Below are 25,863 nucleotides of genomic sequence, written 5' to 3'. Positions count from 1 at the left end.
CTTAACAGACAGGTGTACCATACACCACTCATCAAAGAAGCCTTCTTTTGCAACAGATGGAGGTGATTTCAGAGTTCCACAACTGGTTACACATAGAGAATATATGTCTGAGAGATGCCGAATCCTATGTGACACATCTATAGTGGAGCCTCTATACCTAAGGCTCATGGAAGATAATGTAACAGGGGGTGGAGAGAATACTAGTTCATCCCCCAGCTCTCACCAACAAAGGTTCCTTATACAACAGAGTGTGATGCTCACTGAACGCTACAACTGGCTAACTTTTAGAGAATAAGAGACTGCAGAGTGTATGTCCCTGAACAGGACTCCTATATTAAAACTCACCCACGCACGGCTCAGGGATCATTGTAGAAGAGGGGGCAGAAAGATTGTAGGATTCGGGTTTGGTCATTGAACAAAGGGTATCAGAGGCTTTCAGGCCACAGAAACTTTCTCATGTGAATTTGCAGCAATGTTGGGTGGTGTGCACCAGACCCACGCCAAATCAACCAAACAAGAGCCTAGTGTGGAACAAGACAAATGGGTGGCAGGCCCTGGCCCTAGCCTAGGAACTGTTGGCAACTGATCACTGCTGGGTGAGGAGAGCAGATCTTCAAGATCTCTAGATAGGCTAACTAGACTCCAGTGGATGAACTTGCACTGAAGGACATCTGGGTACAAATGCTCGACCAGATAGGACTTAACATATGTGACAGAATGCATGAGGTCTGGTGGGGGGAGGGGCTCTGGGGAATGCAGATGGAGTCTAAATTTGATTAATAACTATTGTATAAAATGCACAGAAAATGCAAAAATATTTTTAAAAAATTAAAAAAAGAGATTTGTCTGAGCTGAGGTTGCAGTGTGTACTTTGCATATTTAAGTCTGTAGCTTAAATTTCCAGAGCTCACTGCCTCCTAAATTTACCCTTAAAATTTTTTATTGAATTTTTGTGATTTTCATACAACATAATTTGATGATATTTAAATTCCCTTCCCCATTCGTACTTCCCCTAAAGTGCCCCCTGAAAATTCAATGTACTCCACTATATACACAATATGTTCTATAGAGTCTGATTTGTGTCCCCACATGTCCCTCAGTGTGGGTCCATTCACTGGAGCCTGGACAAACCTTTGAGACAAGGACTCCCTGTAGCCCCAGCTGGCTTGGAATATGTAGACCAGGTTGACTTGATCTTATAGAGATCTACCTGCTTCTGCCTTCCAGGTACTGGAATTAAATGTAAGCATCACCACACCTGGTGCAAAGTTTACACTGTTAAATTTTAATTACATGTGCATATGTGCACATGAGTGCAGTACCCATGGAGGCCAGAAGAATGTGTTGGATCCCCTGGAACTAGAGTTCCAGATCATTGGGAGTCAACTAATATAGGTTCTGGAAACTGAACTTTAGCCCTATAAAAGACTGGCATGGACGCATCCGCTGAGCCATTTCTCTAGTCAGAAATTTACATTCTTGTGTTTTATGGTTCACGACATATTTATACAAGAACATGATGTGTTTCTCACTTTTAACAATTTCACTATTCTATATGTGTGTTGGGAATTTTCCACTATGATTTTGGTCAGCAAATGGGCTTATTAAAAAGTTAGGCAACACACATCCATCATAATGCAAATTGAGTTCAGAAGGCAAGTTACTTTCTTTGAAGAATTGACACCAGCTTTTCTTGATGGTTTGTTTTCTATCTCGGCTTGCTAATGTTATTGTTTGCATCACCTGCTTACACAGTGTCCTCCTAGAAAAAAAGAGTAATCATTAAACAGCCAGAAATTTGGGCTAATCTCTATTCAGAAAGCAAAGTTCAAAGATGGCTTCTCCATGGCACATTGAATGGGTCCTAGCAAGCAATGCTGACTACTTTGTTTCTAGATTGTCAAAGATTTTTTTAAAGGTGTTTACTCACAAGTCCATGTGTGTGCAAGCCCAGCATCTGTGTGTGTGTATGTGTGTGTATGTGTGTGTGTGTGTGTGTGTGCATGTATGTGTGTGGAGGCCACAGCTTGAAGTTGGGTGCCTTCCTCATTTGCTGTCCACATCACTGAACCTGGGACTTCACTAATTCAATTAAGTTGGCTGGTGAGCAAGTTCCTGGGATCCTCCTGTATCCTGCTCCCCATTGTTATGATTATGGGCATGTGCTGCCACAGCCAGCTTTTTAAAAAACTTTTTAAAATTGTTCTTTTTTAAATTTTATTGAATGTATGTATAGTTCATATAGAACATCAAAATCATCCATTGGCACCTTCCCATAGCCCACCTCCATGGATTCCATGCATTCTCTCATTATTGTTAAGGCCTATGGAGTCAAGTTAGTGTCCCCAAATGTCCCTTGATGCAAGTCATCCACTGAGATCTAGTTGACCTATCTAGAGTCCTTCCCTTCAGTCAGCAGCTCTTCACCCAGCACTAATCAGCTGCCAATAGTTCTTCAGCTACTGGGTCCTGCTGCCCTTTTCCATAGCTCTATGCTGGGTTCTATGCTGGGATTTGTCTGCTTGTGTTTGCATGGATCTTGTGTATGTTGACACTGTAGGTTTATATGAGCAAGGTCTCAGGAGCCTGTAAGACTCTGTTTAGATTCTCCTTCTAGCCCTGGTGATGGGCCCACTTCTTCTCTTGGCACCTCAGACCTCTGGACTACCCTCTTGGCCCAGGTCCCCCCACTACTTCCTGATCCTTTACACCCAAAGCATCCCAATTCTTCAGTCTACTCCTGTAGAGACCTCACAGCATGTTCCTACCTCCAACTAGCCTTTGCACATCTACCTTCTTTCCTGGCTGCAACCACTCCCAACCTGCAAGGATTCCTGAGGCCAGCCTTGTTCCCTGATAAGTTTGACACCACCCACTGTGCCTTGACTCCCACAACCAGATTCAATCTCCCAGATTCCACATTACTTTCTCCTTCTGGCCCAGGGCATAGGCCCACTTATTCTCTTGGCACCCTAGACCTCTGGACTACCCTCTTGGACCAGATTCCCCACACTGCTTTCTGATTCTTTGCTCCCAGACCAACTCAATTCTTCAGTCTACTTCCCTATAGACCTCACAGCCTACCCCCACCCCCAACTTGCCTTTGCACATCTGAGACCAGCCTTCTTTCCTGGCTGCCCCTACCCCTGATCTGCCAGGGATTCCCAAGGCCAACCTCCTTCTCTGATAAATTTAACACTGCCCACTGTGCCTTGACTCCCACAACCTGATTCAATCTCCTAGTTTCCACATCTTGTTTTCCTTCTAGCCCTGGGAACAGGCTCACTCCTTCTTTTGGCATCCCAGACCTCTGGACTATACTCTTGGCCAAGATGTTCACACTGCTTCCTGATCCTTTGCACCCAGACAAATCCAGTTCTTCAGTCTATATCCCTAGAGACCTTACAGCCTGCCCTCAACCCAACTTGCCTTTGCACACCTGAGACCAGCATTCTTCCCTGGTATCCCCCACTCCAGATGGTACCCTCACCATCAACTTCTTAGTATCCCAAACAAGCAGACAGATCTGCTCTGTCAAGACTTCGACCAGTCTACTACTCACCAAGAACTTGCAATACTCATCAATTTGTCTCCCATACCTAAACAAAATTAACTAACTACATAAACAATTTTAACAGAACCAAAGTTATATTAAACAAAAACAGTTATGTTCCTGCTGAATACATAACCAACAAAGAATGTCCATACACCCAAATGGCAATGTAAAATCACAAATAATATGAAAAACCAGGGAATATGTCCCCATCAAAACCCATAAGTCCAACAGAATTGTACAGCATTGAGAACCACCATGTAGAACCCCAGAATGCAGAATTTAAAAGAACAATCATAAACATGATCAAAGAACTTCAAGAAAACACAAACAACTCAAAGAACTCAAAGAGGAAAGGCATAAACTTTTAATGGAAGCCCAAGAATATACAAGTGAAATATCAAAAACTTAATGAAATATCAAAAACAATTCATAGCTTGAAAAGTGAATTCACTAAAGACACAGATATAGTGAAGAAAACCCAAATAAAAATGAACATGGGACTGAAAAACTCAATAAACCAATAAGAAGCAGCAGGAGAAAGTCTCACAAGCAGAATAAATGAAATACAAAACAGAATATCAAGACTGGATGATAAAGTTGAAGACCTGGACTCCTTAAGCACAGACTATGCAAAATTCAAAAAGACACAGGAATGGAATACTCAGGAAATTTGGGAAAACACAAAATGACCAAATCTATGTATTATAGACATACAAGAAGGAGAAGAAACTCAAACAAGTGGCATTGAACAGATCTTCAATAGGATCATAGAGGAAAACTTCCCTAAATGAAGGAAAATGCACCAATAGAGATTCAAGAAGCACAGAGAACACCATTAAGACATGATCACAACAGAAAATCCCCATGACATATAGTAAAACATTAAATGTACAGAACAGAGAGAGGGTACTGAAAGCTGCTAGAGAAAAACAACAAGTTATATATAAAAGAAACCCATCAGAATTACAGCTGACTTTTCAATGCAAAATATGAAAGCCAGAAGAGCATGGAACAAAGTGTTCCCAGTTCTAAACAACCACAGATGCCAACCCCAAATACTTTAACCAGGAAAACTATCTATCAAGGACGAAGGGGAACAGAAAATTTTCCATGATATAAATAGGCTGAAAAAATTCATGTCTTCCAAACCAACACTACAGAGAATGCTTGAAGCAATACAAAGGATGGAAGAAAGGAATGAGTATGTCAAGAGACTACAGAAGGAAAATTAAAAAAGGTATAACAATAGAAACATGAAATAGGGCCACAAACACAAAGAAATTAAAATGACAGCACACAATACATTCCTTTTAAAAATAACACTTACTATCATTGGCCTCAACTCCCCTGCAAAAGACACTGGCTGGTGTAATGGATCAAGAAAAAAATCCATCTTTTTGCTGTATTCAAGAAACTCTTCTCACTTTCAAGGATAGACACTATCTTAGGGTGAAAGGAAGGAAAAAATATTCCAAGCAAATGGCCCTAAAAAGCAAGCAGCTATCACAAATTTTAATATCTGATGAAACTGACTTCAAATTAAAACTCATCAGAAGAGATAAGAAGGGTTACTTTATTCTAATCAAAGGAACAATTGACCAAGAAGATATTGCATTTATGAACATTTATGCACCAAACTCTGGAGCACCCAAGTTCATAAAATCAGTAGTCCAGGAGTGTAAAACAGAAATTGACACCAACTCAGTGATAGTTGATGACTTTGATACCCCCACTTTCTTCAATAGACAGGTTAATTGGACAAAGAATAACCAGAGAGACATCTGAATTAAATGACATACTACAGGAGAAATGAAATAGACCTAAGAGATATGTACAGAATATTCTACCCAACCATCAAAGAATACACTTTCTACTCAAGCAGCTCATGCAAGTTATTCTAAAACTGACCACATTCTGGGGCACAAAACAGATCTAAAGAAATACAAAAAATTAAAATAATTCCATGCCTCCTATCAGACCACAGTGCAATAAAGCTTATAACCAACAGCAAAAGAAACTTCAGTAAATACATGGACTCATGGAGATTAAACAACACACTCCTGAATCATGAATGGATCAAAGAATGAATTAAGAAAGAAATAAAAGTATTCCTGGAGCAAACTGAAAGTGAGAACACAATACAACAAAAGCTCTGGGACACTCTAAAGTAGCCATAAGTCGGAAATTTATAGCTCTTAGTGCCTACATTAAAAAATCAGAAAAAGCACATGTACATGACTTGACAGTAAAACTCAAGGCCCTGTAATGGCAAGAACAAACCAACCCCAAATCTAATAGACTAGAAATAACAAAACTCAGAGCAGAAATTAATGAAATAGAAACAAAGAAAACAACACACAAAAAAAATCGACTCTCAGAGCTGGTTCTTTGAAAGGTTAAGCAAGACAGACAGACCCTTAGCCCAGTTTAGCCAAAGAAAGAAAGAGCAAATCCAGATCAACAAAGTCAGAGATGAAATCACAACAGACACAAAAAGCAACCAAAACGTAAGGGAATACTTTAAAAACTATACTCCATTAAATTTGAAAACTTAAAGGAAATGGATGAATTTCTAAAATCATGGCCACCACCAAAGTTAAACCAAGAGGAGATCAACAGCCTAAACAGACCCATAACAAATAAAGAAGTTGAAACAGTAATACAAAACCCCTCGAATAAAAAAAGCCCAGGCCCAAATGGACTCACAGCAGAATTCTACCACACATTCAAAGAAAATCTACAACCAATACTGTTTAAATTATTCAAAAAGATAGAAACAGAAAGAGGACTCCCAAACTCCTTCTATGAAGTTGTATTGCCCTAATACCCAAAGCAGGTAAAGATACAACAACAACAACAAAAGGAAACCTATAGACCCATATCTTTAATGAACATAGATGCAAAGATTCTCAAGAAAATACTTGCAAACCACATACAGACACATATCAAAGGGTCATCCACCACAATCAAGTCAGCTTTATTTCAGAGATGCAAGGGTGGTTCAACATATGTAAGTCAATAAATGTAATAAAACATATAAATGGACTTAAAGACAAACATAACATGGTCATCTCAATAGATGCAGAAAAGGTATTTGACAAATCCAACATGCATTCATGTTAAAAGTCCTAGAGGGAACACACCTCAACATAATTAAAGCTATATATAATAAACCCATAGCCAAAATCATCCTAAATGGAGAAAAGCAAAGCATTCCCATTAAAGTCAGGAACTAGACAGGGCTGTCCACTATCTCCACTCCTTTTCAGTATAGTGCTGGAAACTCTTGCAATATCAATAAGACAAGAGAAACAAATTAAAGGAATACTAATTAGAAAAGAAGATGTCAAATTATCCCTATTTGCAGATGATATAATATCCATAAGCTATCCCAAAAATTTCAGTAGGATACTTTTAGAATTGATTAGTACTTTCAGTAAAGTGGAAGAATACAAATTCAACTTCCAAAAATCAGTAACTTTTCTGTATACCAATAATAAGCAATCTGAAAAAGCACTCGAGGAAATGCTCCCATTTTCAGTAGCCTAAAAAATATACTTATGAATAAACCTAACCAAAGACATTAAAGATCTCTACAATGAAAATTTCAAAACTCTAAAGAAAGAGATAGAGGAAGACACTAGGAGATGGAAAGACCTACCATGCTCATGGATTGGTATAATCAATATTGTAAAAATGACCATCTTACCAAAAGCAATTTTTAGATTCAGAGCAGTCCCAATCAAAATACCCATGACATTCTTCACAGAGGTTGAAAAAAATCATCCTAAAATTCATATGGAATCACAAAAGACCCTGGATAGCCAAAACAATCTTAAGCATAAAGAACAGTGCTGGGGGATCAACATACCAGATCTCAGATTATATTACAGAGCTATAGTCAAAAAAACAGCATAGTATTGGCACAAAAATAGACATGTAGATAAATGGAACACAATAGAAGGCCCAAATATGAGTTCATATAATTTCAGCTACCTGATATTTGACAAAGGTGCCAAGAACACACAAGGGAGGAAAGACAGCATCTTCAACAGATGGTGCTGGCAAAACTGGATCTCCACCTGCAGAAAAATGAAACTTGACCCTTACCTTTCACCTTGCACAAAAGTCAAGTCCCAATGGATCAAAGACCTCAACATAAGTCCTGAAACTTGGAAGCTGCTAGAAAAAAAATATTGACAGCACCCTTCAAGATATAGGTGTAGGAAAGGACTTTCTAAATCAAATACCAGCTGCTCAGGCACTAAGGTCAACAATCAGTAAGTGGGACCTCGTCAAATTACAATGCTTCTCTACAGCAAAAGAAAGAACTAAGGAAGGGAAGAGGAAACCCACTAAATGGGAGAAAATCTTCACCAGCTATACATCTGACAGAGGATTAATATCAAGAATATACAAAGAACTAAAAAAAGACAGAAGAAAATAAACAACCCAATAAAAAGATGGGTGACAGACCAAAGCAGAGAGTTCTCAAATGAAGAATTAAAAATGGCTAAGAAGAACCTTAAAAAGTGCTCAGCATCCTTAGTAATTGGGGAAAGACAGATAAAAACCACTTTAAGATTCCATCTTACCCCAGTGAGTTTGGCAAAAATCAAGAGAATGAAAAACTCAAAATGCTGGAGAGGATGTGGAGAAAGAGGACTGCTCATTCATTGCTGGTGGAAATGCAAACTCATGCAGCCACTAAAGAAAGAAGTATGGAGAACCCTCAAAAAAACCTAAAAATGAACATACCATATGATCCAATGATACCACTCCTTGGTATATACCCAAAGGACTGATCATACTATAGAGATACTTGTACATCCATGTTTGTTGCTGCCCTCTTCACAATAGCTAAGAAATGAAAACAGTAGAAATGTCCCTCAACTGAGGAATGGTTAATGAAAATGTGGTACATCTGCTCAATGGAATTCTACTCAGCAGTAAGAAAAGATGAAATTATGAAATTCACAGGTAAATGGATGGAGCTAGAGAGTGTTATACTAAGTGAAGTAACAAAAATGCAGAAAAGCAAACAGCATATGTTTCCCTCATTTGTAAATTGTAGCACCAATCCCTTATATGTGAGTATATAAATTCTGATGTAACACCAGGAGCCAGGTAAAGGGAAAGGATACATGGAGGTAAAGGACAATAAACAACCCAAAAGGGGGATAGTAGAGAGCAGATGATACCTGAGGGAGGTAGAGAAAGTGAGAGTAATCAGCAGGGAGGAGAGGAGGGAGGGACATGCAAGGGACCATGGTGTGGGTGAGGGAGGGTAGTCAGGAGAAGAAAGATGACCAGAGTTGGGAGGTGTTGGGGGGAGGGGAAGGATAATGAGGGCACTGTGACTAGGGAGGGAGGGAGGAAGGACGTCATATCAGAGAGAAAAGAGTGAGATTAGTGAATCTCAGGGCCTAGGAAACCTAGAGGGGAAAGTGATATGCTAGAAACCCTATGAGAAATGCACATAGAGTGTCTGAACATTAGTGCATATGTATATATGGGAGTTTCTTGGCAGGGAATGCAGTGCAGACAGAAGAGACTTTCCTTAGAGTGACAAGCATGCTGTACAGCACTCATCAAAGAAGCTTCTTTTTGCAACAGATGGAGGCTACTGCAGAGTTGCACATCTGGTCAGGCACAGAGAACATACACCTGGGAGATGCCCAGTGCTAGGTCACACATCTGCAGTCAGATCTCTACAACTAAGGCTCATGGAATATAGCTGAATAAGGAGTAGAGAGAGGTTAATGTATCTCTCAACTCTCACCAGTGAGGCTTCTATGTACATCAAAGTGTGATTCATACAAAAGGCAACAACTGGCCTAGTTTTGGAGAATAGGAGACTGTAGAGTGTAGGATGAGACACCTACATGGAACCTCAGGGACCATTGAAGAAGAGGAGATGGAAAGAATGTAAGAACCATGGCTGGTTTGTGAACACAGGGTGGTAGGGGCCTCCAGGCTACTAGAGGCTTGCTTATGTGAGCCTGTGGCAATGGTGGTGTCAAGCATGGGACTCATGTCATCTCAATTAAACAAGGGCCTAAAGGGGAGGTGAGAAAAAGGTGATGGGCCAGCACTAGATTGAAAACTATTTGAGACTGGTTGCTGCTGGGTGAGAGAGAGTATGATTTACATATGACTACTGGATGGACTAATCAGATTGCACTGGATGCATTTACACTGAAGGACATTTGGGTACAAACACCTGAATGAATAGGACTAAGCATGTATGTCACAGTGCATACGGTTTGGTGGGAGGATGGGGGAGGCATTGTTGGGGGAGGGGGTCTGAATTTGAGTGGGAAATGTATGAAATTTTAAAAGCTCAATGAAAAAGTGGAAAAAAAGGGACTCTATTTCGATAAGATCATGTATCTCCTCCCCTGGCTCTTACAATCTTCCCACCCTCTCTTCTGCAGTGGACCCTGAGCCCTGGGTGGGTGAGGTTTAATACAGAAGACCTGTCCATGGACTCATACTCTGCAGACAGTTACTCTCTATGCTTTGGCCATCTTTTCCATTTGTGTTCATAGACCTCTGTTTCATGAGGGAGATTTGTTGATGAGAGTTGAGAGACATATTAGTATTCTCTCTACCCCTTGTTCTATTATGTTCCATGAGCCTTAGGTATAGAGGTACCATTGTAAATGTGTCACCTAGGATTGGGCATTTCACAGACAGTCTCTGTATGTGACATGTTGTGGGACTCTGTAATAGTTGCCATCTGTTTCAATAGAACTTTCTTTGATGAGAGGTGATTGGCTTACTTGTCTGTAAATATAATGAGCCATATTTAGCACATGGTAAGAAATTACATTTGTCTAGGGACGTGACATCCTTGGAGTTTTCTCTGAGATCTATGACTTGTCCAGCCATGTGTATTCAGAGTACCATACATGAGTTCCCTCTCATTGAGTGGGATTTAAATCCAATTAAGTAGCTGTTGATTACCCCCCAAGATAAATGTGCCCCAATATACGCCATAGCCAGCTTTTTGCATGAGGGCTAAAGATAAACTCTGGTCTTCATGCTTGCAGAGTAAGTACTTTACTAAACTGACAAACTCTCCCACTCCCTAAATTCTCAGAGATCTTATTATCAACAAGCACACAATTTAGTGATGGCTGCCAAGCTGCTTCTTTCCCACAAAGACAACTTGTTTTTAAAACTGAAGCCATATAGAGAACAAGGGCCCATTTGCAATTTTTTTTTCTTCCTCAGGTCTAGAATCTCTCAAAAGTTCTAGAGGAAGGCTCCTTTTCACAGTGGATGTAATGTAGTTAGTTCACCAAAGAGCTCTGCCTGCCTTTCTCATGACCTATCCAACATCAGGCATCCCACATCAGTTTTAACAGTCCTCATTTTATAATGTAATTATATACTCTATTGTTTTCTAAGCCTCCAGCAGGGTGGGTAACTCTTGTTGTCTCACTTAAGCTGTAAATAATCCAAGAAAGGAAAAAGAAAAGGTCCGAATCAGCTGGTTAGGTAGACTCCATTATGTCATCCACTTGGTTGAATCAAATGTGTTTCAAAATCATATTGGTCAGTGTCTTTGGAGCTGCATTCTATTTATGGTGTACTGCGCATTCTTTTTTTTTTCATTGTGTGTGAGTATGTGCTGCAGCACTTTATTTTTCTTTACACAAGGACATGTTGCTGGTGCCTAATGTTCTCACTGAAGAGTAGAAAATCAAAAATTTTCATTTCTTAAAAAATTCAGCACAAAAGCTTTCTTAATTAAAAGGATGAATAAATTTACAGATGTAGATGCAAACATTATTACTCCAGTTCTTTCCTCCCTCACCACCAGCCCCAATCATGTTAAAACGGCCATAAAGAAGACCCATGCTCCAAAAATAGGGTATTTTGTTAGACCAAGAAAATTGAGATATTGTAATTAAAGAGCAGACCATTAATACCATTTTTGAGGCATTGGCTGATTGTTGTATTCTTGGACAGATGAGGAAATGCTAGGTTGTATTTCAAGTTAAGTTATTCATTAGAGGTACCTGGAAGAGTAAGACATAGGGTCATCTGCTCACAAGGACTATGAAATCAAAAGACTTAAAAGTTACACAGAGCCACCTTAATGACAGTAGTTTGGGGGAGCAGCAAAGAAAGGCAAGCTAGAACAAAACAAGGAAGTTGGGGGATTTGGATGGAGTACATGACCAGTTTCAAATAAGCAAGCCTGCCTTTGGTGATACTGAAATCCTTAAGATAGTATTGGAAATATTTTACTCATGTTTCAAAACACCATTGAAGGTAAATAGAATTCTGATTTGAGAGGCTGTTGCAGAATGGAGGCTGTCGGACTGTAGAATTTGTGCATCAGTGGGAATTAGAATAAATAACTGGAGGACCATGAAGAGGTGCCAGCTCTTTGATTTCTGCCCATTGTTGCCTACACTGTTCATCCTGCTGAGTCCACTGGGTAGCCACAATGGAGTTTATTTAATCAAAGGGCAATAAACCAAAAGATACATGGAGAAAAGATGGTCACATGTGGATTTTATTGGTTAGCATTTCCTCTGTACAAGGGTCCAGCTGTTCTCATACCTATGTCCCCCAGGGCCATTTCTACTGGGTAGCATCTGTGGGCAGCTCTGTCATCTGTAGAGCTGCCTCTGATGCTGCTTCTCTCTGTGCTTGGCTGGAAAGCTCCCTTGTGTGCAAGGTTCATCTTGAAACTATACACAGACTTGTCTCTGATTTCTACCGCACTTCCTTTTGACCTGTAGGGGTGCAAAAATGTTTTCCCAGAACTAGTTTACATGTGTGGCTACTTTAAAAAATATTTTTGGTTATGGAAAAATTTAGTCATACCTCAAAGTAAACAATAAAGAATGTGTAATGAATCACCACATGCTGTCATGTAGTTACAACAGCTATGAATTGCTAGCTGGTCTTGTATGTTTTATACTGTATCCCCATATATTTCCCCAACATCATGTAATTGTGAAGTAAATGTCAATAATTATATTATTTCATCCGTTGATATCTTGATTATCTCTCTTTTGTAAAGTTTTAAAATTTGGTTTTAGATTATGCATAGATGTATGGATTTGTGTGGGTATATGCACATGAGTACAGGTTCCTAGGAAAATTATAAGATGGTGTCAATCCCGTGGAACTGTAGTTACAAGTAGTTGTGAGCCACCCAACATAGGTGCTGGGAACATCATTGTGGTCCTCCGCAAGAACACAAACATTTCAGCTACTGAACCACCTCTCCAGTTCCTATCTCTCTTTTTTATAAAGTAACCAATATACCATATCACACTTCTTAAATGTGGATAACTCCATAGTAGACAGAAATACTTAGCTGACATTTAAGGTTTTTTTGTTTTATAAATACTTTAATTTATGCACTTATTGTTTTACATATTTCCATATATTTATAGCTTATTTTATTCAGTATATAAAGAAAGTGTTATGACTTTTTCCTCCACCATTTCTCACCATCAGGACCTTAGCGATCATAGCCCTGTGGTTCTATTGAACATGTATTTTTGTTGCTTGACTCTCCTGTCAATTCTGAGTTGGATCAGTGTTAGATTTTGTTTTATTTTTGGAAAAAATTTCATAGGTAGCATTGTGTTTGCCTTTTCGTATAGCAGTGATGAAATACCTTGACAATAACAACTTAAGGGAAAAACGTTATATCTACCTCACAGTTCCAGGATGCAATTCATTATGGTGAATCAGAAGGCAGCTGGTCACATTGCATTGACAGTAAGGAAGCAGAAAGCCATGAATGCTTGTGCTCAGCTAGCTTTCTCCTTTTAGTGCAATCCAACACCCAGGCTCAAGGAATAATGTCACCCATATTTAGAATGAAGCACCCTCCTCAATTAAATTAATCTAGATAATTTCTCACTGCTATGCTAGAGATTAATGTAATCTAAATAGTTCCTCACATGTAGGTGTGGAACCTTGTGTCCTAGGTGATACTAGATCCTATCAGATTGACAATCCCTGTCATCAATTACCTTTCATGAGAGACTTGCCATCTTAGTTTTGTTTCCCTTTTGTTATAAGCTTTGATGACTCAGTTTAAATTCATTATTTTGTTGACTCATTATTTCATTTAGACTCATTGATTTCTTAGGAAGATGCAAGAAAATATTAATTCAAGTTGGTTTCTAGAGCAATTCAGTTTTTCATGTTGCTATCATGCTACATAATTTAACTGTCTACTGCTATCACAAAAAATGTCATACCAAGTCTCTGTCATGTATAAGGAAGGTTGGTGTAGTGGCTTGAACAAGAAATATCCCAAATAGTCTCCAAGTAACTGAACACTTGGCCCCAGGTGGTGGTGCTGTTTGCAGAGGTGTAGGTGATGTAGCCTTGCTGGAAGACGCATGTAACTGGGGGCTGACTTTGATACTTCATAGCCTTGCCCCACCTCCAGTTCATTGTCTCTGCATCCTACAAGTGCTTGAAATTGTGTGGTCTCAGCTTTCTATTCCAGTTGTCTCCTTCCATGCCTACCCACGATCTCCACCATGATCAACTTTTATCCTCTAGAAATGTAAGCCTAAATATACTCTTTCTTGTATAAATTGCTTTGGTCACGGTGTTTTACCACAGAAACATAAATGTAATTAATATAGATACCATCTGTAATAAATGTGCCATCATTTATAATCACCATTCCATGGAATGAAAGATTGTTCAATAGAAGGTCTAGAAAGAATGTAATTGGAAGATTAAGAGACCAAACTTTAAAAACATGTTTCTGGAAACTTGTCCACAATAACTTGATTTTTTTCCTCAGGCCACCATGGACAGGGACCACATCATGGGCCCATACCAAGAACCTGAATGAAGGGGCCATTGTTTAATACCATAGAATAGGTAATCATTTGCTAGATGGTACAGTGGAAAATTGTCTAGCCAAATTAATTTATAACTCAGGTCTAAGTGCCTCCCACCTAACGTATTCCATCTCACTGTATGAAATAAGTTCTATTCATTCATATTAACAGTTCATTCAATAAGAATGTATGGAAGACCTATTCTGCACTGAACGTACAGTGAGTAAGAATACAGATTATGGGGCTGGAGAGATGGTTCAGTAGTTAAGAATACTGGCTGTTCTTGCAGAAGACCTGGATTCAAATCCCAGCACCCACATGGCAGCTAACAACTGTCTGTAACTCCAGTTCCAGGGAATCCAACAGCCTCTTCTGTCCTCCACAGGCATTGCACAATACGGGTGCATTTACGTACATGAAGGCAATATATGCATACACATTAAATAAAAATAATAAATAAAATATTTTTAAAAGATTACAGGTTGTGTTGGAGAGATGGTTCAGATTAAGAGCTTGTATTGCTCTTTCAGAAGATTCATGTTCAGTTCCTAGCACTCATGTTGGGAGGCTAACAGTCCACAGAAACACATGCTTGTACATAATTTAAAATAAGATAAGTATTTTAAAATGCAGAATACAACTAAACAAGGATTAGTGAAAGTACAGAATAGAAACAGCAAAATACAGCAAAATACAACAAAAAGAAATTGAAGTTGGAATAACTCTTGTCTTAGCCCCTTGGTGACATTCCTGTGAGTACAAGTCACTGGTGTGTTTTCTCAGATTTATTTTGAAAACCAAGTATAATGGGGAAAATCATCTGAAGAATGAAAAGTGAAGTATAGATAATGAGAAGCTGGATGATGGCACTGTACTTCATTTGAGCTGTGAATTTTTTCCTAGTATACACTCTCTCTGTAATGAACACAATGTATCCTTTATCTTTCCTAAACTCTTCAAAAAGTGATCCTTACACTGATGATGTATTGAAATCACATTTGAAACTGTTCCTGTCATCACTGTCTACCCAGTAAGAAAGCAGTCTTCTACATGCAATAGAATCTCAAACCAGTTAGAGGTTAAGCTTCCTGGTTTTCCAGCTCTGTGTTTCTCTCTTTTCTATACTGGCACCTAGGGTTTCTTTCATCTTGGGAACTATGCACAATGTGGTTCCTTTAATCTGTCTGAACATTAAGGCATCTCCAAGTAAACACACTGGTTTGGGAGACAGGAAGTGAACAGGGTATAAAAGGGCAAGTGATGCTAGGGGACTGTCCCTCTGTTAATCGTTTGGACTGGTTGCCTTGCTATCCCTCTCCCTCAAGTCCCTACTCATGCCCTTTGGTTTCTCTAATCTTCAATCTCCTGTCTTTTTGACAGCAGCCTGATGGGACTGATGAGTGTTTTGATGCTAGCTTTGTGTACAGCTGACCTTGGAAAATCAATCTGACCTTGTATTACCAATTCTCATTCTTTGATAAGAAAGAATAACATTGGGCTGCTTGACTTGGGAAGCTGAATAGTTTTTCTTAGCTGTCTTGACTTGTGTAGCGTTTTTGAAATATCATTTATATATGCTTTTATGGTAAAGTTGGGCCGTCTAGTTTTCTATCAACTCTATCACTACCTTTGGGCCACACCTTTTCCACACATCAGTCTTATCTGTGCTAGAGTGTGTTACATTGTGCTACTGGTAGACTGGCATCTTCAGGCAGTATGGGCTCCTGTAGGTAGACTCTAAGTCAGTGTACAAGGAATATCTCTGAAATACAAAGGCATCACCTGTACCATCTCTCTCACTGGAAAGTCAAAGATGGATGCAGTCAAGATCACAGGATGTTGTACCACATGATAAGTCTTCAGAATTCATGAGAGAGTGAAGGTGTACCAGGGCAGTACAAGGACGAAATGGTACAGAAGAACTCAGTTAAAAAATACCATGGTGTGTGCTTTACAATCTTGAAGCAATAGTTTGTTATTAGCAATTTAGTCTTCTGTTAGACATGTCTAAATTAGCAAAGTAGCAGTCCTTGGTTTAGTACAGAAAAAGTACACTCATCACAATGGCAAAAAAACCCAAAACTCAAAAACCAAAAACCAAAACTTTGACGAGAATGGCACCTGTCAGAAAAGGTTCTGGGATCACCTATCTTTTTCTTTTCCTTTGTTGTAACTCAGTATTTCACTTGAGTTCTCTTCCATACAGGTTGCCAATTTGGCCTGTTCCATCTCCAACAACGAAGAAGGGGTAAAATTAGTCCGGATGGCAGCAACGCAGATTGACAGCCTGTGTCCCCAGGTAAGCCCCTTCACTTTGCTTCAAAATCTGCTTGGTATCCTGATACTGAGAACCCTCTGTACCCAGGCTCACACATCCTTTCCTTACTTGATCCATTTCTGTCTTTGTGTGTGTGTGTGTGTGTGTGTGTGTGTGTGTGTGTGTATGTGTGTGTGTGTGTGTACTTGATAATGTATATGTGCACATGTACATGTGTGGCTACATGTCTGCATACGGAGACTGGAGGTTAGCTTCTATCATTCTCCATACAGTTCTGTTTTCTTTTTGAGACAGGGTCACTCACTGAACCTGAAACACATCGGTTTGAGTGGGCACGTTGCCAGTGGGCCTCAGGGATACACCTGCTTCTACCCCACACCCAGACTGGGGTTCTAGTTAGGCACGGCTCTACCTGGCTTTTTACACACAGAATCTGAGAGTCCAAGTCCTTATGCTTGCAATGGCAGACACTTTACCCACTGAGCCATCTTTCAGCCTCAGCCCCATATTTTTCTACCTGGAATGTTGGCTATCAATCCCGAGCCATTTAAAATTTTACCTTTCTCAAAAAGAAATTCTAACTATTCAGTGTATTCAGAATTCGGGTGACAATTATCATCATTTCCTCACATATTGACTTTGTTCTGTTTGTTTTGGGTTGTGATTTAAATGTGGTGTGTCTATTTACCTTGTCTCAACCAGTAAATTAGAAGCTTGCACATGCAGAAAGCAAGGGTTGTATTTCTCTCACATCTGTGCTAAGAAAATTAGACTTGTCCAGAAAATAGTTTCTGAAACCTGAGGCTAATTGCTATATCTTTAAAGGAAGCAACAACAGCAAAAACTAATGGTAGCTGATAACCTACTTTATCTTTCATGTTTTTGATTGTGCTCAACGCTGACAACTCATTTATCTGCAGAAACTTCAGGGTCTAGGGTTTCAACATGTTTTTTGACCCACTTCTTTCCTTCCTGAAGAATGTGATCATCATGTTTCTGAGTTATTTCTAACCAACAGGTCATCAATGCTGCCCTCACGCTGGCTGCCCGGCCACAGAGCAAAGTTGCTCAGGACAACATGGATGTCTTCAAAGACCAGTGGGAGAAGCAGGTCCGAGTGCTGACTGAGGCTGTGGATGACATCACCTCAGTGGATGACTTCCTTTCTGTCTCAGGTAATCACTCCGTAGTTTCCTTCCCAGAGAGCTGGAGGAGGCTAACAACATAAGCAATATCTCACCAATGATAATGGTCTATGATTCAAGGCATCCTTGAGAATTTGAGCTTCCAATCATTCCAGCAAATGTGATTATCACATCCTCTTGAAAATTCTTTTTTCAAAATTTTACTTATTATTTTTATTTTTTACTTGTATGAGTATATTGCCTGTCCCATGACCACAGAGATCAAAAGATGGCATCAGATTCCCCCTGGAGCTGGATTTACAGACGGTTGTTAGCCACCATGTGGGTGCTGGGAATCAAACCCTGTCCGCTGCAGGGAGTAGCTAGGGCTCTAAACCTCTGAGCCATCTCTCCAGGCCTCTTTTGAAAATTATTATCTCAAGACATTGAGTCAAGGCATCAAAGGGGAAAAAACTGCAACTTTCTGCTGAAGAGCGCAGACCCTGAACAGATGTACAAGGGAGCTTAGAGTCCGTTTTAGATTTGGTTGTTGTTTTTGTTCTTGTTTTAGCAGGATGGAAGGTGCATTTAAATCACCCATGTACTTGGATTGCTGAATTCACTTGTCTTATGCCTAAAAATAAGCAGTCACTTATTCCTATCTGGAAATATGAAGTAGTTCATTGTGATGTTAGTTTTAATTGCCAACTTAACACAACCTAGAGTCACCTAGGAAGAGAATCCCAGTGGATTGTTGGCGTTGGGTTGGCCTGTGGGCATTTCTGGAAGGGAATTGTCATGATTAAGTTAATTGATGTGCACAGCATCATTCCCAGCCCAGTGTGGGCACCGTTTCCTAGGCAGAATGGAGAAACAAAGCTAAATAATCACGCAAGGAAGCGAGCATGTATGTATTTTGCTCTTGACTGTGAATGTGATATGACTAGTTGTTTGATGTGCCTGCCTTGACTTCCCTACAACGATGGACGGTAACCTGGGATTGCAAGCTAAAATAAACTCTTTTCTCCCCTGAGTCATTTTTTAATTTATTATACTTATGTGTATAAGTGTACTGCCTGCATACATGTAAGTGCACCCCTGTCATGCAATCCCTGCAGAAGTCAGAGAAGGTGTTGAATTTCCTTAGAACTGGAGTTACAGATGGTAGTTAGCTGCCAGTGGGTTGTGGGAATCAAATATTGGTCCTCTGCAAGAGCAGCCAGTACTCTTAAGTGCTGAGCCATCTCTTCAGCTCCCCCGCCCCCCAAGTTGCTTCTTGTCAGGGTATTTTATCACAGCAACAGAAATGAAACTAGAAGAGACATTTTTCCAAGTGAGGTTTGTAATGAGATAGGTAGGACTATCAGCCACAGAATTAACCAAGAAGACACACAGCTCTGCATATTTGTCTATGAAGTGATATAAGAAATTGAGTGAAAGAAAACAGAGCTAGTCATCATTGTAATTGTAACTTTATTCTCTATGGATATCACTAGGCTGAAGTAGACAACTGAATTTGAGTGACTGTGAAGTCAGTTTGACTTTAAATGAAATTCATCAGTGTCTTTTCCAGATTCCAGCTAGTGTGCATTTTTTTCCAAGAGCTTTGTCCAGACACATTTACCCCAGTTCAGCTGGTAGTTTCTGTGGGGAGGAAGTCATGAGAAACATCATCCTGGGTTATGATATGGTTGCAACAACCAATTGACCCAGGCCTGGAGAGATGGCTCCACAGTTAAGAGCACTGGCTGCTCTTGCAGAGAACCTGAGTTCAGTTCCCAGCACCCATGTGGTGGCAAACAACTGTCTGTGACTCCAGTTTCAGGGGATCTGTGATCTCTGCACACATTTGGCACACTTACATACATACAGACAAAACACTCATGTACATGAAACAAAACAAATAAAATTTGAAAAAGCAGAACAACCAGTCAAGCTTTGAAAATTCAAATTGGCCAGGTGTTGATCCTCCAACGGGTATGTGGAACTCACACCTAGCAGCTCACTCAGCACTAACCTCAACCTGCTTTCTGAGCATTGAGTCCTGAGAGGGAAGCAAAGCCCTCACTGCTGGTGAGAGCCTGGCAGACAAGACCTGTGGCTGCAGCTGCAGAGATCACTCCTGGCAGAGGCTGCTCTACATGGGTATTTTTCCTACTCTATTTCACGAAGAAACAAAGTAAATTCCCACTGCCAGATGATGTGAACTGAGAGCATTGCAGTTAAATCTATAGGTATGATGAGCAGTGGGAAAGCCAAGTTGTCAGTGATGGAGGGCACAAGGTCAATGGGAAAATGAGCTAACACATACTCAGAGTCAATAATTTGCCCAGTTTGCTGCTGTTTTCTTGAATTCTTACCCCAATTTTATAAAGTAGGTATAAATATTTCTGAGTGTTCCTTTGAGAAAATGGAGTTGTTGAGAGGACAGGTAACAAAGTAATAGAGTATTAAGATCTAGGTCACCACCTTGTCAGAAACTACATGATGTTCACAGCACATCAGGGAGAACAGCAATATCCTTCCTTTCTACTTTCCGTTTTCTACTTTGAATTCATCTCCCACCTTTCTCCAGCCTCTGGGATCCTCATTCATGTCTCAAACCTCCTTCACAAGCCTGCCTTGCTTTTCATTCCTTAGCTGCTTGGCTCGGATGACCTATTAAAGCTGCTATTCATTTAAAATACCCCTCCATCTTGGGGTTGACTGACAAACTCAACCTGTCAACGTGTCAGCACCCCAGAACTTTTACTTCGCCAATGGCCGAGTCTGAACATTGCAGATGATGCCCTTAAATGCGTCTTATCCAGCTGTTGAGACATTATTTAGGGAGGCACATTAATAAGTACAGAGGTATGTGCTGGGGTGGGCACAAATACTAAGCTACTTTCTAGTCACTGTTTTCCATGATGATTCTTAATAAGAAGCAGAAGTTTCCACAGCTAGCACGACACACTCCTGGCTTTCCCCGAAGCACTTCCTGCTAATCACCTTCTACTCGCAGATCAGTAGAAAATACTCATTTGCTACCTTTTCCAAAGAGGAATCATTTTAGAACTTAAAAGTTTACCTAGCTTATCCTTTTCTCCAAATGCATGCCCAGAAGTTTCTAAGGAGGAGAGAGTCGAGGTGCAGAGGGGTCTTATCTAGTCATTTTGAATAGCACCAGCCAAGTTTTTCTTAATTTTCCCTGGCCCTGCCTCTTCACCACCTTTCTTGCTGTCATTTCTTTGTGCATCTCATTATTACCACCAACAAGAAAAGGCTTTGGCTCCTGCTGATAACACCGTGCGGTCCAACCCTAGTGGTACAAATGCTACAGCAGGCCACGACAGGAAAATGAACAGGCACTGTCAGGGAGCCAGGTTGGCAGAGCATACTAGAGCATGCCTTTGGAGTTGACAATTGGCAGCAGGCACCTTTCCACAGACAGGGCTTGACAAATAATGACACAGCTCATACTTTTCCTGCTGATAGGCTTCTCAGTAGTTGGGAAAACTACTTCTCACCTCTTTTCTGAGTTGGAGCCAAACATTTGCATTGATAAATTGCAAGTTTGGCCCAGAAGGTATTTTGGAATGACTTCAATGACGTTTTGTGCATCAGTTTCTTCTTAAGGGAATACTAAGCAGGAAATTCTATTTAAGCTATTCAATTTAAAATTTAAATTCTATTTAAAAATTCTCACCCATACATATTCATACACACTCTAATATACACATATACACTCATACATAGACTTACACATGCACACACATATGCACATACACACTTACATATACACATACACACATACAGACAGCTGCACTGCATACATACACTCACACATGCACATACATCACACACAGCCTTTGTTTTGAGAGGACTATAGCTTTCTTTTTTCTTTTTTATGTTAACTGAAATTGTATATTAAATTGTGGTTAATTGGTTCATGTAAAACACAAGTTTGGGGAGCAGTGACTCTAGCTATTAACATTACAGGAGCAAAACCAATTTTCAGTTGTGGCCTAGGCTAATAAAAATGTGAAATGGCTGCATTAGAATATTCCAACCTTTCCCACTGGGTAAAAAGTACAAATTTTAATACTGCTTTAGAATGAGTGCCTTGGTATTAACCGTGTGACAGTTTAATTCTTAGGTTTGCCTCACAAAATTGTAGAGATCTAAGATCTGTAAAAGCCATTAAGTAATCCCATAATGTCCAAGACTTTTATTTTGTTTGTCTTTCCCACCTCTTCTTTTAATCTTTAAGATTTTTAATTTGTTTTCTTTGAAGAAATTCATTCCGTGACTTACTTTGAATTTAGGAGCTACATACAGCTTTGTGGATTATAACAATCAAGCCATTTCTTCATCATCAGTTTTGTTTTTAAACAAATAACACAATTACATCTTTTTTGAAAGATTAAAGGTTGCAAAAATTCAGTCAGTCAAATGCTTTATGACATACTTTCACGCTGTGCTTGGTGTTAGAGTGTACCCACCTTCCAAGGTGCCTGATAGTTCTCCTCATGATATAATATGAACAAATTGTAAGTTTTTTTTAAAATTATTATTATTGTTCTAACCTGTATTCTTTTTCTACTTGGTACAGTATTTCTCAGCTTTCTTCAAGAATTGTTTCTCTTCAAAATTCTTTAGGACAAAAGTGCACAGTGACTCCATTCCTTGGATGGACATGCTGATGTGGCATGTTTTCTTTGACTACTTGCTTTCAGTACATTCTCAGCAATAATGTAAATCTGAATCATATGTGGGTGTCTTTCTTCAAAGAATTCATTGTTTATCTTGTTGTTTCTCAGCACACTGGCCTCTGATATGGGGAAGTTACCACAGGGACCTAGGAATCCATACACACTCTGCTTCTCAAGTCCTGGGATTAATGGACTGTGACACCATGCCGTTTGCCCAAGTATTGTCTTTTCATCAAAAAGTTCATGTCTATATGAACAGATACAGTGCCTTTTCAAATATATTGTGCTCCTAAATTAACAAAATACAAATATATTGTAAAACATTTTTAAATTTTATAAATATTTTATTATTTTTATGTGTATGTGTGTGTGTGCGTTGCCTGCATGTATGTACCTACATTTGTGTCATCCAATGCTCACTGAGGTCAGAAGAAGGAGTCAGGTTCCCCTGGAACTAGAGCTACAGACAGTTGTAAGCCACCATGTGGATGCTAGGAATTGAACTCAGGTCCTCTGCAAGGGCAGCCAGTGTTCTTAACGGCTGAGCCATCTCTCCAAATTTTCATACACTATAACTTGAGAGTATTTAGATCCCCATCCCTATCTGTGTATCTGCACACCTCCCCTTACTACAACTGCCCAATGTAGTGTACTCTGTACAGAGTCTGATTGGTGTCCCCAAATGCCCCTCAGTGTGGGTCTGTCCACTGGAGCCTGCTTAGCCTACCAAGAGTCCCATCCCTGAAAACACTCTAAATCATAGTAGCTTTCACACAAATGCCCTCTAACAGTATAAATGTTGTCATGGGAGAATTCGGACACATTTTTTCAATGAAAGGGGCATTTTTTTATTGAAGGAAGGTTGAGAATTGCTGAGTAAACTATGCTAATGGTTTTTTAAAGTTAATTTGGAGAAAGTATTCATTTAGCAAATGGTGAAATTAGAGTGAATAAAGTGCTAATCATACAAATTTTGTTGACTACTTAATAAATTAGTTGTTGATTAGTTGATTAAAAACAATGTATTTTTAAACAATAGATATTCAACCTAAGCTGCTTTCAAATAGGCATAGCTGTACCTATAAAAGCATATTTTTCTTGCATTTAATTAAATTAGATGCAGATTTCCAGATTGGGAAATAATTGTGATTGTTATTTTTAAACCCTGTGTTATTTTAATATATTGAGTCATGAGTGGCCTCTTTGGAATTTTTTTTTAATTAACAACTCCAGAGAGATTAATATCTAATATAATTAATAATAGCTCTTACTGCTTTACATTCTGTTCCTAAATACCATTTCAAAATGCACACAAAAGCAGTAGCTGGCATATTCTTACATCACTATGTCATTCCCAGAGGCCATACATAAAGTAAATGCACATTTTAGACAGGAAACCTCTTCCGGTTGCTCCCTTTCAGGGGCCAGGTCAGTATGTGATTAGCTCTAGGGGTCCAGACAGGCAGGAAAATAGAGTCACTGGAGTTGGCTCCCCATATTTAAAATCTTGTACCAAGTTGCATTTGAATCGCCTTTTCTTTAGGTGTCCTCTCAGGTGCAATCCTGATCCCAGGAAGGAATGATTACCACGTGTTCCTTCAAAAGTCAAAACCTTCCTACATAGGTATTTTCACAACTTGTGCTTTCAGGAAAACATCAGCATACAGGTTTAAGAAAGCTGGGTATTTGCCTTTATACACGTCATCATATTCTATTCTAATTTATACTCAAATTTAAAGAATAAGAAAATATAGAAATCAGAAACTTAGGGCAGGGAAGATGGCTCAGCAGGTAAAGAAAGCACTTGCTGTGCAAGCATGAAGGCTTCCGTTTGATTCCCAGAACCCACGTAAAGAGGAAGGCGAGAACCACGTCACAGAGCTGTCCTCTGACCTCCATGCCGTTGCTGTGGCAATGTGCACCCCTGACACAATAATAATAACAATACATGTAAATTTTTAAAGAAACATAATGATTTAGTGGAGAAATATTGTACAAAGTCAAAAGGAATGTTCTTTTGTGAATAACAAATTACATATTGTCATTTTCTATGGAGAACAGACACCCTCTTCTGAATGAATGCCTGCTTTAATGAAAGTAAGACAGTTTTCCGTGGGAGCCTGGGATTTTCTGGCTTCCTTTCTCAATTCTCCTCATTTATGAACTTTAAAATAACAAATAGCCCTAGAAACTTCTTAAATAGCTGATAATTTACTCTTTTTACTAGTAATTAAATTTGGTTATTATAATTTTCAAAGGTTATTATAATTACTTAAGTCTATGTATAAACTTGTATTCAAGGTATATACTTTTATGTATGTTCAAGGCCACGTTGGACAACTTAGTGAGACCTTGTTTCAAAATAGAAAAAATTTTAAAAATACAATTTGGGATTATAGGTCAGTGGCAGAGAACATTCTTAGAAATGTGCATGGCCCAATATTTATTCTTTAGTAAAACAAGCAAAGAAATAAATATTTAAAATATATGATGTTGTCACTCAAACCATTTTATGTATCTGCTTTGTATGGGTCTAGTTCTTTAACTTTATTGCATTTGTTTTTGTGTGATTATGTGTACCTGTGTAGACATGCCACGGCATGAGTGTGTGTCAGAGGACAACTTATAGGAGATGGTACTCTCCTTCTACCGTGTGGGTCCCAGAGACTGAACTCAGATGGCCAAGCTTGGCAGCAAGTGCCTTTACCCCCTGAGCCATCTCTCTGGTCCTTCTTAAATTTAAATGTAAATTAGATCATAAAAGTAATGACATGCTTAAACAAGATTTCAATAAATGAATTTGAAGGAGGAATAAGCATTCAATTAATTAGTTACTTGTGTGTGTGTGTATTTTTCAAATGAAAGCTTTTCCTTTTTTCTATATGCTCTAAGGTTTTTGAGCATTGCCTTGGAATTGTGCTTTTAAAAATACTCAAAAGGGTCTGTTTAAGCTGTTAATCTCTTCTTGGTTTAGTTTTGGTGGTTCCCATGCCTTTAGATATGCATCCATTTCTTTTAGGTTTTCGAATTTGGTAGCATATAGGTTTTTAAAGTATTCCCTTATAATGTTCTGTATCTTTCTGGTGTCTGTTGTGATGTTTCCCCTTTCATCTCTGATTTTGTTAATTTGGAGGTGCTCTTTCCTTCTTTTGGTTAATTGGGCTAGCGGTCGGTCAATCTTGTTTATCTTTTCAAAGAACCAGCTCTTGGTAATGTTGATTCTTTGTATTGTTTTCTTTGATTCAATTTCATTGATTTCTGCCCTGATTTTTGTTATTTCTTCTTGTCTGCAGGGTTTGGGTTTCGTTTGCTATAGCTTTTCAAGTATGTTGATTTGCAATGTTAAGTCATTTATTTGTGTTCTTTC

The 25,863-nt window shown here is 39.2% G+C and overlaps 1 protein-coding gene across 2 annotated transcripts in view; it reads left to right on the top strand.

Moving 5' to 3' along the window:
- Positions 1-25,863, top strand: part of Ctnna2 (catenin alpha 2) — a 1,380,618-nt gene that overhangs the window by 1,251,249 nt on the left and 103,506 nt on the right. For both annotated transcript variants that reach the window (XM_008852324.1, XM_008852323.1), the window contains exons 10-11: positions 16,607-16,699; positions 17,697-17,853. In XM_008852324.1, the coding sequence (XP_008850546.1) occupies positions 16,607-16,699; positions 17,697-17,853 (250 nt within the window). The remainder of the gene's footprint in view (positions 1-16,606; positions 16,700-17,696; positions 17,854-25,863) is intronic.

Source organism: Nannospalax galili, unplaced genomic scaffold (genome assembly GCF_000622305.1).
Source record: "Nannospalax galili isolate Female #2095 unplaced genomic scaffold, S.galili_v1.0 scaffold726, whole genome shotgun sequence".
Classification (NCBI taxonomy): Eukaryota; Metazoa; Chordata; class Mammalia; order Rodentia; family Spalacidae; genus Nannospalax; species Nannospalax galili.
This window is presented reverse-complemented; position numbering and strand designations above follow the sequence as displayed.